Source organism: Piliocolobus tephrosceles, chromosome 7 (assembly GCF_002776525.5).
Source record: "Piliocolobus tephrosceles isolate RC106 chromosome 7, ASM277652v3, whole genome shotgun sequence".
In the NCBI taxonomy this organism is placed as follows: domain Eukaryota; kingdom Metazoa; phylum Chordata; class Mammalia; order Primates; family Cercopithecidae; genus Piliocolobus; species Piliocolobus tephrosceles.
The window spans coordinates 57,794,181-57,812,722 of NC_045440.1; the positions used below are offsets into that span (position 1 = coordinate 57,794,181).

Below are 18,542 nucleotides of genomic sequence, written 5' to 3' on the forward strand. Positions count from 1 at the left end.
CAAAGTGCTGTGATTATAGGCATGAGCCACCACGCCCAGTCCCATCCTATACTCTTGGGAAAGGAATGCTGACATCATGAAGCTTCCATAAAAACCCAGGAGGACAGGGTTCAGTGAGCTTCCATAGCTGAACACGTGGAAGTTCCTGGAGGGTGGTGCCCTGGAGAGGACATGGAAGCTTTGCATTCCTTCCCCCATACCTTGCCCTGTGGATCTCTTCATCTGTATCCTTTGCAATATTCTTTATAATAAACCAGTAAACATAAGTTTTTCTCTGAGTTCTGTGAGCTGTTTCAACAAGTTAATCAAACCCAAAGAGGGGTTGTTACTGGGTAGCTAGACAGGCATCAGCAGGGCAGGAGAGGGCTCCCTCTCCCTGTGACACACACACCAGGGGTGTCAGGCACACATCTGGTGATGACCAGGCAGTTTTTAAGCTGTCTCTCTAAAATAAGAATTGGTTGCAGCCAGTGCCAGGGAAATACAGTCTCCCAATAGACAGAAACACATGAAGCTGGCGATCAGCTTCCTGATAAAATCTCAGGAGTTGGGCAAATGGGCTCAAGCATGCGCACCAAGAGGCAAAATGGTGGAGTTTCACTGCTCTATGACCTTCCTCTAGGAATGCTAGACTGGTAAGGAGAAACACCTCAAGTGAGCAGGCATACAACTCCAGTAAACACACTGTGCCTGCAGCCCCTCCCAGGTGCTGGCAGGCCATTGTGCATGTGGAAAGCTCACATCCAGGGAAGAATTGTGGGAAAGGGATGCAAGACCCTGGAAGCCTGCCAACATATAAGACCCCAAGTTAAAGGTCAAACAATGCACTTGATCTCTCAAGTCACCCACTTGGTCCTCTTCCAAGCGTTCTTTAATGTCTTTTGTTTCTACTCTAAAGCTTTTTAATAAACTTTCACTCCTGCTCTAAAAATTGCCTCAGTTTCTCACTCTCTGCCTTATGCCCCTTGGCCAAATTCTTTCTCCGGAGGAGGCAGGAACTGAGGTTGCTGCAGACCTGTATGGCTCCACAACCAGTAACCTGGGGACCCCAACTTGAAGCTCGTCAGTCAGAAGTTCTGGAGGCCCAGAATTGAGACTGGTGTGTGGGGAGGAGCAGTCGGGGACTGAGCCCTCAGTCTGTGAGATCTGACACTGTCTCTGGGCAAATACTGTCAGAACTGAATTAAAGGACACCCAGTCTGTGTCCACTACTCAGTGTGTGCGGAAAAAAATGCCACACATTTGGTTACAGAAGTCTTCTGTGTTGATTATTGTTATGCTGTGAGAGCAGAGAAAAAACACAGAAAGTATTTTCTACACAAGGTCATAAAAGTCTTCTGTGCTGATTGCTGTGGTGTAAAAGCAGTGGAGAACAGCTTGAAGGCTTTTTCAAAACAGTATGTCTTGTTTTTTTTTTTTTTTGCCAAATTTTACCATAATATTTGTGTTAATATTTGCCCTAAACACTTTTTTTTATGGGTCTAGTGCATCCCAGGCTTTGTTCATCTATTTCTCCATTTAAACAATAATCTTTTTTCCCAAGAAGTAGAACTGGAGTGCTCTTCACATACCCAGAGAAGAATTTCCCCACCTGACTTCAATAACTAAGAAACTGTTGTAGTCAATAAACATTGTCTCTGAATGAACTAAAGCTAAAAATATTTTCTGTGCAAAAATAAATTTATTCTTTTCTGATTGGAAAGACTTCTAATTGCCTTTGCAAATGAAAGAGTTCATGCTCTAACTTGACTGTTATTCTGCTTTTATTACCATATAAATAGCTTTTAAATTCAGTATATGACTCAAGTTCATGCAAATTACAAAAATAGAAAATGTTCATTTTCAGCAAACTAAAGTCTAGAGTTTAAATTTTCTTATACTCCAAGAACTAAGCAGTTTAAATTATGAGCCTTATAGTAATCCTGACATTTTGATTAGACTACCTATATTTAATCTTAAAATGCATATTAATTCTCAAGACAGTGATCATCAAATTTCATTCATTATAAATTCTTCATGGTTTTAAAGGAAAAAATAGTAAATAAACTATATTTGTAGATCATGCTTTACTTTCTCTTTATTTTCTGATATTTTGTAACAACCAAGTGATAAAATTGATATTCAACAAAATGCTTAAAAATAAGTTAGTAAATATTATGTCCTCTGGAGCAGGGGTCCCAAAACCCCTGGGCCATGGACCAATATCAATCCATGGCCTATTAGGCACTGGGCTGCACAGCAGGAGGTGAGCCGCGGGTGAAGCAAAGCTTCATCTGTATCTATGGCCACTCCCCACCACTTGCATTACTGCCTGAGCTCCGCCTTCTGTCAGATCAGTGCCAGCATTAGAGTTTCATAGGAGTGCAAACCCTACTGTGAACTGCACATACGAGGGATCTAGGTTTCACACTCCTCATGAGAATCTAATGCCTGATGATGTGTCACTGTCTCCCATCACCTCTCAGATGGAACAATCTAGTGGCAGTAAACCAAGCTCAGGGCTTCCACTGATTCTACATTATGGTGAATTATATAATTATTTCATTATATATTGCAATGTAATAATAATAGAAATAAAGTGCACAATAAATGTAATGTGCTTGAATCATCCTGAAATCCTCCCCTTCCTGCCTTAGTCTGTGGAGAAATTGTTTTTCATAACACTGGTCCCTCATGCCAAAAAGATTGAGGACCACTGTTCTGGAGAATATGCACCTTTTAAACAAATGTAAAATTTTGTTGAAATAACTTTTCATTGCTCAAGATGCTGACTTCCTGAAATCAAAAGGAACTACACATGCAAAGAGTCAGGAAAATAATGTTCATAATAAGAAAAAATTATTTTTTGAGACAGTGTCTTGCTCTGTTTCCCAGAGCCACTGGAGTGCACTGGATTGCCACTAGAGTGCAGTGGCACAATCTCAGCTCACTGCAATCTCTTCCTCCTGGGTCCAAGTGATTCTCCTGCCTCAGCCTCCCAAGTAGCTGGCATTACAGGTGTATGCCACCACACCCAATTAATTTTTTGTATTTTTAGTAGAGATGGGGTTTCACCATATTGACCAGGCTGGCCTCGAATTCCTGACCCCAGGTGATTCACCTGCCTCAGTCTCTCAAAATGTTGGGATTACAGGCATGAGCCACTGTACCCAGTCTCATGTCCTCATATTTCAAATTCAGTATTGCTTTCCCAACAGTCCCCCAAAGTCTTAACTCATTTCAGCATTAACTCAAAGTCCACAGTACAAAGTCTCATCGAGACAAGGCAAGTCCCCTCCACCTATGAGCCTGTAAAATCAAAAGCAAGTTAGTTACTTCCTAGGTACAATGGGGGTACAGGTAAATACAGCTGTTCCAAATGGGAGAAATTGACCAATATAAAGTGGCTACAGGCCCCATGTGAGTCTGAAATCCTGCAGGGAAGTCAAATTTTAAAGCTCCAACATGATCTCCTCTGACTCCATGTCTCACATTCAGGTCATGCTGATGCAAGAGGTGGGTTCCCAAGGTCTTGGGCAGCTCTACCCTGTGGCTTTGCAGGATATAGCCTCCCCTTCAGCTGATTTCACAGGCTGTTATTGAGTGTCTGTAACTTTTCCTGGTGCACAGTGCAAGCTGTTGGTGGATCTACCATTCTGGGGTCTGAAGGACATTGGCCCTCTTCTCACAGCTCCACTAGGCAGTGCCTCAGTGGGAACTCCATGTGGGGGCTTCAACCTCACATTTCCCTTCTGCACCGCCCTAGCAGAGGTTCTTCATGAGGGTCCTGCCCCTGCAGCAAACTTCTGCCTAGACATCCAGGCATTTCCATACATCCTCTGAAATCTTGGTGGAGGTTCCCAAACCTCAATTCTTGTTGAGAACCAGCAGGCTCAACACCACGTGGAAGTTGCCAAGGCTTGGATCTTGCACCCTCTGAAGCCATAACCTGAGCTGTACTTTGACCCCTTTTTGCCATGGCTGGAGCAGCTGGGAGGCAGGGCACCAAGTCCCTAGATTGCATAGAGCATGGGGACCCTGAGCCTGGCCCATGAAACCATTTTTTCCTCCTAGGCCTCTAGACCTGTAATGGGAGGGGCTGCTGCAAAGATCTCTAACATGCCCTGAAGTCATTTTCCCTATTGTCTTGGTGATTAACAGTTGGCTCCTCTTACTTATGCAAATTTCTACAGCTGTCTTGAATTTCTCCTGGGAAAATGTTTGTTTGATGTTTTTTTGTTTCTATCCCGTTAGGCTATAAGTTTTCTGAACTGTTGCCCTTTTAACATTGAATGCTTTTAACAGCGCCCAAGTCACCTCTTGAATGCTTTGATCAAGCTTAGAAATTTCTTCCACCAGCTACCCTAAACCACCTTTCTCAAGTTCAAAGTTCCACAAATCTCTATGGCAGGGGCAAAATGCCACCAGTCTCTTTGCTAAAACATAGCAAGAGTCACCTTTACTCCAGTTCCCATAAAGTTCCTCATCTCTATCTCAGATGACCTCAGCCTGGACCTTATTGCCCATATCATTATCAGCATTTTGGTCAAAGCCATTCAACAAGTCTCTAGGAAGTTCCAAACTTTCCCATGTTTTCCTGTTTTCTTCTGAGCCCTCCAAACTGTCCCAACCTCTGCCTGTTACCCAGTTGCAAAGTCACTTCCACATTTTTGGGCATCTTTACAGCAGCACCCCATTCTACTGGTCCCAATTTACTGTATTAGTCTGTTCTCACACTGCTGATAAAGACATACACAAGACTGAGTAATTTATAAAGAAAAAAAGGTTTAATGGACTTACAGTTCCACGTGGTTGGGGAGGCCTCATAATTATGGCAAAGGCAAAAGGCACATCTTTCATGGTGGCAGGCAAGAAAATGAGAACCAAGAAAAAGGGGTTTCCCCTTATAAAACCACCAGCTCTCATGAAACTTATTCACTACCACAAAAACAGTATGGGGGAAACTGCTCCCATGATTCAAGTATCTCCCACTGGGCCCCTCCCACAACATGTGGGAATTATGGGAACTACAATTAAAGATGAGATTTGGGTGGGGACAGAGCTAAACCATATCACATTTATATGATAGAATCCTATTCAACAATTATTTTTAAAAATTCTGTTGAGCATTTCTAGACACAGAAAAACTAAGTAAATAGAATACAATATAAATATGATGGGAAACATATTGATAAGAGGCAGGAGGCAGACAAAGGCCTAGGCAGATAGGGAAGGGTCCCCAGAGAATCTCTGACCCTCCCCACAAGTGTTTACACCAGATGTTTTGTGCAGATAAGGGAATCTGCACAGGGGACTTGCCTGGGCATGCCCACAGCAGACTGGAGGCCCACAGGCACTAGGGGAATGGGGTGGAGCAACCAGGAATTCATGCTTTATGCAGGGGAGGAGGCTGGCCTCTGAAGCTTGTATGTGGTAGCCCTGGTATTCAACTGTGACAGGGAAACCTGCTTGAAGAACCCCTCTCTTTGCTGAGAGCTTTTCTTTTGCTTAATAAACTCCACACTCCTCACCCTTCAATGTGTCCATGTGCCTAATTTTTCCTTGTCGTGAGACAAGAACCTGAATTTAGCTGAACTAAGGAGCAAAAATCCTGCTGCAAAAATCCTGCATCAGTATGTATATACACATACAAAGAAATCTAGGTTAGTAGAACATACACCAGTATGCAGTAAAGGATTAACCTTGACCAGGAATATTTGGCTCTTGACTAACTTCTAGGAAGTAACCTCTAATCCTTGAAATATCCTGCCTGATAGGACAGTATGTGTTTACATGGGGGCTGTGAGCCACACTAGATAGTCTAGGCTAACAACATGATTTATGGTAGGGACTTTGGTTCACATGGTATCAATCTGACCTCTTAAAGAGCTGGAGACTAAAGTCAGTAATCTGACCTATTGATCATCCTTAAGTATCCATCCCAATAAAAATCCTGGACACCTGACATGAGCCTCCCAAAACAAACTTTGCAAAAATTTTAACAGTGAAAGAGATCTGCTTTAACCAACTCCATTTTGCCTTTAACCTCCAAACTGTCCTTAGCCATTCCTGCGCATGGGCCAAGCTAACTTTTGGATAAATTTAGTTTATATTTAAATAATAACTCTTTGCAAAAACTAAACTGCCTTTGTAAAACTAATTAAAGACCACCAGGTTAGGAGGGGGAGGGAGGCTTGAATTCTGCAACAAATAGTAGTTGTTACCATCTGTTATTCTGGAGATCACAAGATTTCCAACTCCCTAATTTCTCCTATAAATAACATCACTCTTGTAGGACCTAAGATTGGCCTTTTGAGATGTCTTTTCAGGCTTTTGCATTTCTGATGACCAGATGACCCCACCCAGATCAACAACAACTCTGGTGGCCCCCATCCAGAAGCAGATTCAATGCCCGAGGACTGATTTTCACACCCCTATTGGTTGCATCCCCAACCAATCAGCAGCGCTCATTCCTTAACCCCTTGCCCATCAAACTATTCTTGAAAATCCCTAGTCTCTGAATTTTCAGGGAGGCTAATTTGAGTAATAATAAAGCTTTGATCTTCCACTTAGCCTTACACAGGCTCTACATGTATTAAACTCTTTCTCTATTGCAATTCCCCTGTCTTGATAAGTTGGCTTTTATCTGGGGAGTTGTCAAAATAAACCTGTCTGTCATTTACACTCCCAAGGTGGCAATACTCCATGTGTGTTGCCACATGTGGTTGATGACAGAAGTAAATGCTGTCTGCACGACTCTACTGGGATAGGACAATTAGAAGCTTATATCTAGAACTCTTATGGACTCTGCCCTATGATCCTTTTCCCATTGTTGATCTTAATCTTTATCCTTTTGCTTTAATACACAATTACCATATAATAATATTACTGAGTTCTGTAGTCCGTCTAATAAAGTGAAGCTAAGCGTGGTCTTGGGGAGCTCTAGAACTTGCAGCCATTATGTAGTGTTTGTCTGGGTAAGGTTCTGAAATTTTAGCTGATCTATAATTTTTCTACAATAAACATATTTTACTGATTTTATAAGAATGTTTCCACTACTTCAATCCTTTAAATGTGTGTATTATTTGATATAGAAGTAGTTTAAGGAAGTAATCCCAGGGGTAATCACTGTAATGTTATTTGTAATAACTAAAATGGGAAATAACCTAAAGACAATGCATTAAGTAAATCATACACATCTGTATATTGAATATTGTTTTATAACTTATGCTAAAGTGAGTATCTACTGACATAAGAAATCAAAGCTATATTCCTAAGTTAAAAAAGCAGAGAAAAAACATATTTCTATTATTGTTGAAATACACAATACAATTTATATTTCCATAGGAAAATATAGACAAAAAAACACATAAAAATGTGAATCACAGTTTTCTTTGGATAGCGGGATTAGGGTGGTTTTTACTTTTTGCATTGCATTGATCTGTATTTTACTCATTTTCTTTTTGAGCATGCATTGTTTAAAATTAGGAAGACGGCTGGGTACAGTGGTTCACGCATGTAATCCCAGCACCTTGGGAGGCAGGTAGATCACCTGAGCCCAGGAGTTCAAGACCACCCTAGCCAACATGGCAAAACCCCGTCTCTACTAAAAATACAAAAATTAACCAGGCATGGTGCTGCACGCCTGTGATCCCAGCTACTCGGGAGGCTGAGTCAGGAGAATTGCTTGAACCCAGGAGGCAGAGGTTGCAGTGAGCCAAGACTGCGCCACTCCAGTCCAGCCTGGGTGACAAAGTGAGACCTTGTCTCAATAAAAACAAAAAAACAGGAAAAAAATTTATTTGGAAAAAAACAATTACTTTCAGTTCTATCTCCTCAATGTATTTTTAAATCTTCTAAACCAATTTAATGATAGAATCTAAAATTGTTCAATGGCAAATGGAAAAAAAATAGTTTCAAGAGACACTGGTGGGTATAAGTTCTTGAAGATGGGGTGAAAATAGAGGCAGACAATTAGAGAAAGGTGATGAACATATCTCTAAGTTTCCTAGTTTGGGAGACTTTTTGGACACTATTGTCTTTAGCTAAGGAGACTACCAGAGGTTGTGTACTGCAACATAATTACTTTAGATTTGAATATACTGACTTTGAGGAGCATGCAGTATAGTCAATTAAAGATATGCATTTGAAAATATCGGTCTAAAGTGTAGGATAAATTTAAAGCAGGGATGTATAAATCTGCGGTCATCAGCACACAGGCGATATTTGAAAATTGCTCTAGGAGAATATGATGAATGGAGACCCAAAAATGGTACCTTTGAAAACACAAACATTGAAGTGTGCATTGTAGCAGAGGACAGAGTAAAGAAACTGAAAAGAAAAGTCGAAGAGGTAGGAAGACAACCAGAAGAAAACAAGGTCACTGAAATCAAAGGGGGAAAAACAGTCTCCAGAAAGTATTAATTAGCCACAGCAAAGTTCAAGCCAGACAGGCAACCCATTAGGCAGTTTGAGAAGTCACTACTGGCCAGTATGGAAGACCATCTCTAAAATGGGAATATTTCCCTTCCCCTCCATTGGCTATAAGTAAGGTTGATGTAAGAAATCTACAAATATTATACAAATTATCTAACCATCCTCAGATGCACATAATCCAATTCCCCATCCTTTTATGTGGACACATTACATTTATCTTCCTCAAGTAGTTGTCAAATATCCACTGTACTCTTTTGTGCTTTTTACCAGCTTACCTTCTGTGATCTTGACTCTTCTAGGTACTACTTGTTTTTATGTAATCCATGAACAAAGGTGTTCCAACACAAGAAGCTAGCCTCTCCTATTCTGGTAGGATCATAGGGCCATAGCAAAGGATGCTGGCTTATAATGTTAGTTTTCAAGGAACAGAAAAATCTTATTTCGTGTCAGGATATATGACAGCAATGAAACTAGAATCACCAAAGGAGAGCCACAGAGGCGATTTAATTTCATGAAATTAAAATGTACTGTGAAAAAACTCACCAGCAACCATACAAACACCTGATACTTTTTGGGCAGATGGTATGAATTTAAAGGGGATGCCAGGAGTTTAAATTTCCCCTATCTCACCAATGGTTATAAAAAGAAAGATTAACTGAAGACAAGGTAGGTAAAGTATACCACTCACCTACTGCCCTTTCATGAGTGTGTGCTTAAAATAATAAATGCAAAGCCGGGCGCGGTGGCTCAAGCCTGTAATCCCAGCACTTTGGGAGGCCGAGACGGGCGGATCACAAGGTCAGGAGATCGAGACCATCCTGGCTAACACGGTGAAACCCCGTCTCTACTAAAATACAAAAAATTAGCCGGGCGTGTTGGCGGGCGCCTGTAGTCCCAGCTACTCGGGAGGCTGAGGCAGGAGAATGGCGTGAACCCGGGAGGCGGAGCTTGCAGTGAGCTGAGATCCGGCCACTGCACTCCAGCCTGGGCGACAGAGCGAGACTCTGTCTCAAAAAAAAAAAAATAAATAATAATAATAATAATAAATGCAATTATATATATATATACACACAGAGAGAGAGAGAGAGAGAGAGAAAGAGAGAGAGAGATGGAGTCTTGCTCTGTCACCCAGGCTGGAGTGCAGTGGCACGATCTCAGCTCACTGCAACCTCTGCCTTCCAGGTTCAAGCAATTCTCCTACCTCAGCCTCCTGAGTAGCTGGGATTACAGGTGCCTGCCACCATGCCCAGCTAAGTTTTGCAGTTTTAGTAGAGACGGGGTTTCACCATGTTGGCTAGGCTGGTCCCAAACTTCTGACCTCAGGCAATCCGCCAGCCTTGGCCTCCCAAAGTGCTGGGATTATAGGCGTGAGGCAATTACAATACTTTAAAAATACAAACCCAATACTCCAATGGACTCAGACAGTAAAAAATTACTTAGGCCTCTAAAAAGCATCAAGAAGTCATAAACTTCTTGTAATACTCAGGTATTTTCTGCCTCTATATTCAACTGTAGCCTAGAGAGTGTGCTTGGAAGTATATGGAAGGAGTGGTAGTGAATTCCAGAACACCAGCCACCTAGACAATCGAGGCTGGGGCAGAATTCACCAGCATTCAGAGCAAGCCCAGTCTCCCCAACCCTGCCATCTTTACATACAGCTTTGTCAGGGAAGTACTAACCTGCAAAGTCAGTAAGTACTTTTTCCAAGAAGTCCTTAGGAAATTTAATGTGCAAAATTTCACTCATGCAACATTGGAAATAATGTCAACTTATACTTAAGAACTATAGCTGAAGTAATTAAGATAATGTTGTGGGTAATAAAAAGTTGCTCTCAATGGACGTAGAAACAGTTTGCCAGTGATGGAATGAAAGGTCTTGCTATTTTGAAGCTTGCTTTGTTGATCCTCAGAAGAAACTTGAATTTTTTTTTTTTTTTTTTTGAGACAGAGTCTTGCTCTGTCATGCTCTGTCACCCAGGCTGGAGTGCAGTGGCATGAACTGGCTCACTGCAAGCTCCGCCTCCCAGGTTGACACCATTGTCCTGCCTCAGGCTCCCAAGTAGCTGGGACTACAGGTGCCCGCAACCACGCCCGGCTAATTCTTTTGTATTTTTAGTAGAGACGGGGTTTCACCGTGTTACCAAGGATGGTCTCGATCTCCTGACCTCGTGATCCGCCCACCTTGGCCTCCCAAAGTGCTGGGATTACAGGCGTGAGCCACCGCACCTGGTCAGGAATGTCAATTTATACTTAAGAACTACAGCTGAAGAAATTAAGATAATGTTGTGGGTAATAAAAACTTGCTCTCAATGGACTTAAAGAGTGAAAGTTTGCCAGTGATGGAATGAAAGGTCTTGCTTTTTTGAAGCTTGCTTTATTGATCTTCAGAAGAAACCTGAAAAATTTTAGAGGCTAGATGATGCCTAATACCTACAAAACTTAAGAACAAAAGCCTGTGTAGCCTTTTCACTGTACGTTTTGTATTAGTGAAACTGGCCCAATTAACCCATAAAACTGATGTTTATGGGATTTTTTTCAATCAACATAGAAATTGACCCTCCTGGGCTTAAAGTTTAAAAGTTACATTTGTCTTACCTAAGTTCCTTCAGGCCTCCCAGATAGTATTAATATCAAGGAACTGAACCTTACCCAGTCATCCCAACCATCCTAATGAGATATCAGACCATTCTTTCAACCACTTGCTGCCTGTCGACCCACTCCATTTTCTCATCCCTCCTGTTTTCCTTCTCTGCTCTATAAACTCGTAACTTTAGTCAGGAATTCGGGGGATTCAGTGAGATAGATTTGAGAGATTTGAGACTTATCTCCCATCTCCCTAACATCACCCAAATAAATAAAGCCTTTCTTCCTTGGCAATACTCATTGTCTCAGTGAATGGCTTTCTGTGTGGCAAAGAAACAGACCTAGACCAAAACCTCGGTGTTCAATAACATTACCACCTTTCTACAATTTTTTCCTTTCTTCTTTTGTTCTTTTCTCTATCCTCCATCTTACTTTTTAAAAATCTAAGAAAGGATTCAAGCTAGTTTTATAATATGTAAGTCAACGTACGTCTGTTCTCAAACAGATGACTTAAGAGCTGAAAATCAGATGCACTCGTAGAGACAGAAAGCTGAAGAGTTACTAGGAGCTGGCTCAGGGGTGGGGGCAGGGATCTCAGCAGTGGCTGGTGAGGATGCTGGAGAATGAAGAGTTACTATTTAATGAGTATAGTTTGTTTAGAAATGATGAATAGGTTCTGGAAATGGTTCCAGGTGGTTGCGTAACACTGAAAATGTACAGAATGCCACTGAATTGTACACTTAAAAATGGTTAAAATGGTAAATTTTTATGTGCTTTTTACCACAATGAAAAAAAAAAGGCTGGGGGGGGGGGGGGGGGGGCACAAAAAAAAAAAGGAGATGCAGCACACCATCTCTTAGACATGACCAATTTATTCAGAGATTTCAAATTTCGTTTGGCAAAGTATATGGGGCAGAGAGTTTGGGATAATTATGTCATTGGAAGCTATCACATTATCTACAGCAAATTGCCTGGGGTAGTATCTGAAGGAAAGGCAAAACTTTTAAAACAACTTAGTATGTGGGGGGTGATAATCATAAATATTTGCAAAGGTAACAAAACAAACAACCAGCTTATACAACCAAGGCACGAAACATGCTAATGCTAATAATCCTTTATTCAATTTAATTCAACACACATTAAGTACTTAATCTGTGCAAGAGACTGGGCTAGGTGCTGGGGTTGAGGTGGAAATACAAAAATCACCAAGATGCAATCCCTCTCAAGAACTGTATAATCGAGTAAGAGCACATATAGAGATGGTGCTTGCAGGTAAAAACTCCTCTAAAACGATAGGGAGAGAACAGTTTACTTCCTCCCAGAGGGTGAAGTCAGGACTTAAATTTGGTAGTGTGGGTGAGGAAGGCCATAACACGCTAAGTAAACTGGTGTCTAAGCATGTGACGGCAACAGCTAATGGTCTAGTTCCTCCATGGCTTTAAATATATGAAAGGGAAGAGTATTCAAAGGCATTTTTATTTTAATTTATCTCATTGTTAGCCCAGTATAAGGCAGAATGACAAAAAATAAATAAAAGTATGAAGAGGCAGGAACACAGACTGAAAACTCCATTTCCTAGTTTTAGTGTAAACTCAAGTCCTTGTGCATATACATCTAGTTCCTGAAGTCCACATCGCCAAAACGGAAAAACAAGAAAAACCAGTTCTAGCAGTGCCCTGTCATCATGGCAGAGCACTGTCTCTTCTGTGGGACAGAAACAGCTAGCTTTGGCTACTGCCGGTAGTGGACAATATGGCACATGGAAATATAAGTCCATAAATGTGTCCTCATAATGCAAGAATAAGAAAGGTGGCTACAGGAGATAATTTCAGTGACGGAGGGGATGAAACACTTTTTGGTTAATTGATGTAATGACGACTCACTACGCCTTATTTCCTATTTTTAAAAATACAGAATGAGCAAGTCATTCCCGAACAAAAATTTACTATAACATACACCTCAAAATGAATTTTAAGGGAACATATTACTGATCAAATAATACAGTTTATGCTTTTTCAATTTCCACAAATTGTTAGTTATGATACTTAAGGGAACCCTTACAAACACAATATACAAGTCATTTTAATAGTATCATCCTTAACTTCTGAAAGTTTGGCTTATGTTATCTTATCTAGATTACTTACAAATCTCATTTTCCCATAAAATTAATTCAACATCCAACCTTAAAAATAAAAATAAAGCTTTGCCAATGGTAAATTGGAATGCATATACTTGCCAGGCTTTGATGAAATAAAAATAAACAATTTACATAAGCAGTACCTTATAAAACCAAAACCTCCTTTTGAAGTATAAAGTTCCATTCTTCCTGCCCTCTCAGAACTGCCTATCAATTAGAATCCTCTCCCCCTAGGAACTGTACTGGTTTGTAATGTCATACACAAGTATTTTTTAACATTAATAAATTATTGATATGCTACCATAAATAAAGTCACTTTTTAAACCAAAATGACTGTAGAAGACTAACAGCACACTGAAATAATTTATTTAAAACTAAGATTTGCAAAAATGTGATCTATCCTGGTCTAATATTATTAAAATTAAAAATCAAAAGGTGAAATATTATTTCAGACCTATATACATCAAGATGCCAGTTCTTATAAAAAACATACTTTAGTTGTAAATGCTAGATTATGCAAAAATAATTTTATTTCAATTTAATTTTAATGAACTTCCCCCAACTATAATATTAAAAACATCAAAAGAACTTAAGTTTTAATGGCAAAAAGTTCCTATTTTCCCCATCTCCTAAAAAGATTGTTTTCCCTTATTAACATACAATGCCCTATTGTTAAGGCACAACTTTTTTAGATTAAAAATGAAACCACAGATTAGGTTTATTTTATACAACAGTAACAAGACAGACTTTTTGTAGGCATATAAATACATCTTAAATTCAATCAAGATCTAAAATGAAAAATTAATTTTTCTTTCTAGGATCAATCAACACATAGCTGATAGGTAGTTACAGCTAGAATAATTCCAACAGTTCCTGTTTTAACCCGTCAGATTGTCTCCAGAAGGCCATCTTCAAAGTGTGATCTAAGAGAGGAAAGCTGAATATTTTCCTCTCTGCACTGGCACTCTACCTTTCTTTACTCATGCTCAGCTAAGACGGCTGTCACCTTCAAAGCCTAAGTGATATCCAATTTTTGAATTCAACATGAGACAAGGACAGATACCCTCACCCTGGGGTGACCAGGGTAGATGTCTGCTTTGCATCCTCCCTGTTACCTGACCTCCCTCTAGCTTCTTTCTGACCCTCTTCCTAGCCACCACCCCTCTCCCTCTGACACAGTTCACAAAATATTCAAAGGGAGCACCTAACAAACAGGAAGAATTTGCACAACTGTTAATTAAAACATACAAACCAAAATGTTTTTGTTACTTCATTATACAGTATAAACAATCCACTGAATAATTACTGATTTAAAATCAAAAAAGAAACACTAAAATTGGGGTGACACATACCAAGACAAACATGACCATCTTGTAGGTCCTTGTAAATTCAACTGAACTGGGGATACAAGTAGGAAAACAGCAAAAGCAAGTTTCCTCAAGCATGCGTATCTACCCAACTCTCTTGTGTTTTTTTCTACATTTACATTCTTGAACAATGGGAAGAAAGAAATACTTTGTAAAAACACTCATGTTAGACTTGACAACGTAAAGGTTTGTGGTTTTGAAGGTGATTTTCCTTTACTTTCTGAGGAGTCTTTGTTAATAGTTTGTAATAGTTTGTAATAGTTAACTAGGCCTCCTCCAGGACTGATCTCCCGTACTAGAACTTTACCAGAGCTTCAGATTTCAGCAGCCAATATCCAGAAAAATGTATTATCTAAAAGAATTTGGGAGTGAGAGTTGTGGGGGAAGCATCCTGGCTAAGAAAGAAAAGCAGAGATAAAGGAGAACATGAATGGGCAAGGGAAATGGTCACAAGGTAGAAGAGATGAAGAGGGGCAGAGGAGGGGGACAGCTGATGGGTACTGAGATCACTGTCACTGCCTCTACTAAATGTGGTGTGTAAGTTATATTTTAAGGAAAAATTGCCTGAAAATAAGGGCAACAGTGAAGAAAAGATGAGGAGCTGGTGAGGTATGTGTCATTAAAAGTAAAATGTAATGACTTTGCTACTTTTCAGAAATAATTTTAATGTAATTCTGGGAGATTACATTACCCATTCATGAAGGTGTTTTACTAGTATGCTCTGACACAATGTCTTGTATAAATAAATATAAATACTGTTCCTAATTCTGCAATGTATATTGGCTTTTAAAAACAAACAATTTTAAAAATGAACTTTAAAAGTACTTAAAAATCATTAGTAACTAGACTATACCCAACATATTATAAAAATAATGTATTTAACTCTCAACCAATATCTTAAGTTTTGCACACAACACAAACTCTTCACAAAGTCATTATCTACATGCAGATTAATAAAATTAAAACAAAAATAAAATCATCACTTTAGGAGGCTGAGGCAGGCGGATCACCTGAGGTCGGGAGTTCGAGACCAGCCTGACCAACATGGAGAAACCCTGTCTCTAACAAAAATACAAAAAAATTAGCCGGGCATGGTGGTGCATGCCTGTAATCCCAGCTACTTGGGAGGCTGAGGCAGGAGAATCACTTGAACCCAGGAGGTGGAGGTTGTAGTGAGCCGAGATCATGCCATTGGACTCCAGCCTTGCCAACAAGAGTGAAACTCCATCTCGAAAAAATAAAATAAAATAATTCCTGCTAATTTGAACTAGTTTGCTTCCAATTAAATCAGGGTTCCCATATAACATTGAAATTAAATTCCATTTTTTACTTGCCAGTCCCATTTCCCTAACTTTGACATACTATAATAAAAACAGATGCTTATACCACAGGACTCTGGCAACAGCATATACCTTTGCCATCTCTCCTGAAAAAGAAAGTTTCTTCAGCTTATTGCAAAGCAAAAAAGATGAGGTCTGACTCTTTTCAAAATTCTCAAGTCCTATTTAAATATCAAGTGTTCCAACTACCAAAACTTTGAATTTTCACTGAAAAGGCCTACTAATGAGGCCCACCACCTTCTCGAATTTGACCTGTTGCAAGAGATTGGGTGAAAACATTTGTGTCATATTAGACTCAGTTTACTAATAATAAAGTAAAGGGCTTTGGACAATGTAACACAGAAACCTAAAGTATGCACATTCCACCAGGCTAGAATGTACATTCTTTGGTCAATTTTACTTCCAAGATAAGAAAATGAAGGGAAAGCTGCATTATGGTTAAAAAATTTAGCAAAGAAAGAAACCATGAAAAATCCCTCTCCTTATCAGTATGTTATGGAATACAAGGGCACTGGAGACACATGAAATAATGGCATGGATAGTTTACAGGAAGTTTCCAGATATCACATTGAGAGAAACCACACAACCCAATGAAAGATAGTTCACAAAGCAAGGTTCTAGTTATGGTAACACAATGAATATGTCACAACTTTTTTTTCTAACCAGACTGAATAGAAAAAAATTTCATCAAAAAGTACCTTCAAACTTCTCTATTTTAATCTGAAGGGAAGTTAAGAGAATCTCAAAAGTTACTACACTTTCAGTTTGGTTAGGCTAGATACATTCATTCATAGTAAAAGCAACCATGGCAAAAGCAACCATACTCATTCTTGATAATGAGAGAATCTTCTATATACAAACCTGGCAAATTTAAAAAAAATACTAAAACAAAGTCTGAAAATAATGAAACCTAGTTCAATTCATGTAATGTCAAGTAACTTTCAATTGTAATAGAATCATTTATATTCTTATAGTGCCTTACAGCATATTTTATCCTTATGAGAAAATGAACCAAAATTATAGTGCTAACCCTGCATCCTTAAACCAAACCTCACAAAGTTAAAGACTAAGTGTTGGTCAGACGGAAAATGATGCAACTATGTATCTTCCATAGGGAAAATGAAAATAGACAGCAAGAGAGCAGAAATGCTGAACTCATGAGTACAAACACATTTATATCTTTATAAAAACAAAACACACACACATACACACAGAAATTATTACAATGCAAACCATCATGTGTCTCTATTTTCTACCAGCTGGTGAACCTGTTATTAAAATTTCAAAGAAAAAATCAATTAAACTTTTTCTATTTTAATCCATAGAAATATTCAGTAACATACATACAACATTTGTTGCATATTAATGAATGTGTGGCTTCTTGTGCTTTCCATCCAAATTAGAGGTAAAAATCCCCAATGACTTTATTTTCAATGAGATAGAGTTGGAAAGTTATATTAAACATCTACACAAAAATCAATCTTTCCTTCAACCGAATTCTATATGAAAGTACTAACAAACAGTGAAGATTCATGATGTTGTGTGAAAATGGTGACTCATAACAATGTAGACTCAGCTACAGATTTTAATTCACAAATATATATATGTGTCTTGTGTATGACAACTGTATGAAAATAGTCTCAAAAATAAAGACAATACTTGAGACACAAAGCAACCCATTTTCCCTGATCTTGCATCCTATTACAGGGAAAATAAGTCTCTGATGCTTCATAAATACTTTAAAAAGTTCGGGATGGCCTTAACCATGCATAGTCTCCACCAATCCTTCGAAGCTTCCAGCATTTCAGGCTAACCATTTCAGCTGTGAAGAACTGCACCCTGTAATCAGTTATGCTTATTTATGTCCTGTCTTTTCTAGATCTGGGAGTTTTCTGACCAGGGCCTGGTGGTTCATTCTGATGCTAGCAAGGAGTCCCCCTTCAATGCCGTCTGAACCAGTGTAACTGATTTCTTCACCACTCAGGGTAGTCATATGCCCCCCAAGGGCTTTTAAGATGGCATTACCAGCACATATATCCCACTTTTTGATGTATGTCACATGGATATATAAATCAGCTTTTTCTTGACTCTTATCAGGCACATCCAAAAGTGCTAAAACTTTATAACCTAAAAGATAAACAAAGAATTTAGGTTATTATTCAAAAAATTTTAAGAAAGTAGCATACTTTTTCGGTTAAGTATACCGTTAAAATAACAGGACAGGGTGTGCAGGAGCTTGCTGCAGTCTCTGCAACTGCTTAAGTTTAGAATTATTTCAAATTGAAACAATTTTAAAGTAACAGTATAAACATTAAACTCAGAACAGAAATACATTGCAAAGTAACTTATTTTTTATTTTATTTTTTTTTTTGAGACAGAGTCTCGCTCTGTCACCCAGGCTGGAATGCAATGGCGTGATCTCGGCTCACTGTAACCTCTGCCTCCCGGGTTCAAGCAATTCTCCTGCCTCAGCCTCCCGAGTAGCTGGGATTACAGGTGAGCGTCACCATGCCCTGCTAATTTTTTTTTGTATTTTTTAGTAGAGACAGGGTTTTTCCATGTTGGTCATGCTGGTCTTGAACTCCTGGCCTCCTGATCTGCCTGCCTTGGCTTCCCAAAGTGTTGGGATTACAGGCGTGAGCCACCGCACTCAGCCTGCAAAGTAACTTATTAAGCTAGTCTCAAATGTAACTAAATATAT

General features: G+C 39.4%; 1 protein-coding gene and 1 pseudogene across 2 annotated transcripts in view; both read right to left on the minus strand.

The window, feature by feature from the left end:
• Nucleotides 1–11,849: 11,849 nt before the first annotated feature.
• On the minus strand, nucleotides 11,850–15,854 carry LOC111524861 (annotated as a pseudogene). The gene has a single exon (XR_002725888.2). The product of XR_002725888.2 is annotated as a histone demethylase UTY-like (transcript).
• IMPAD1 (inositol monophosphatase domain containing 1) overlaps nucleotides 11,850–18,542 on the minus strand; it is a 35,745-nt gene continuing 29,052 nt past the window's right edge. Inside the window, exon 5 of the mRNA XM_023190156.3 lies at nucleotides 11,850–17,968. Within this exon, the coding sequence (XP_023045924.1) occupies nucleotides 17,697–17,968 (272 nt within the window). The 3' untranslated portion in view covers nucleotides 11,850–17,696. The remainder of the gene's footprint in view (nucleotides 17,969–18,542) is intronic.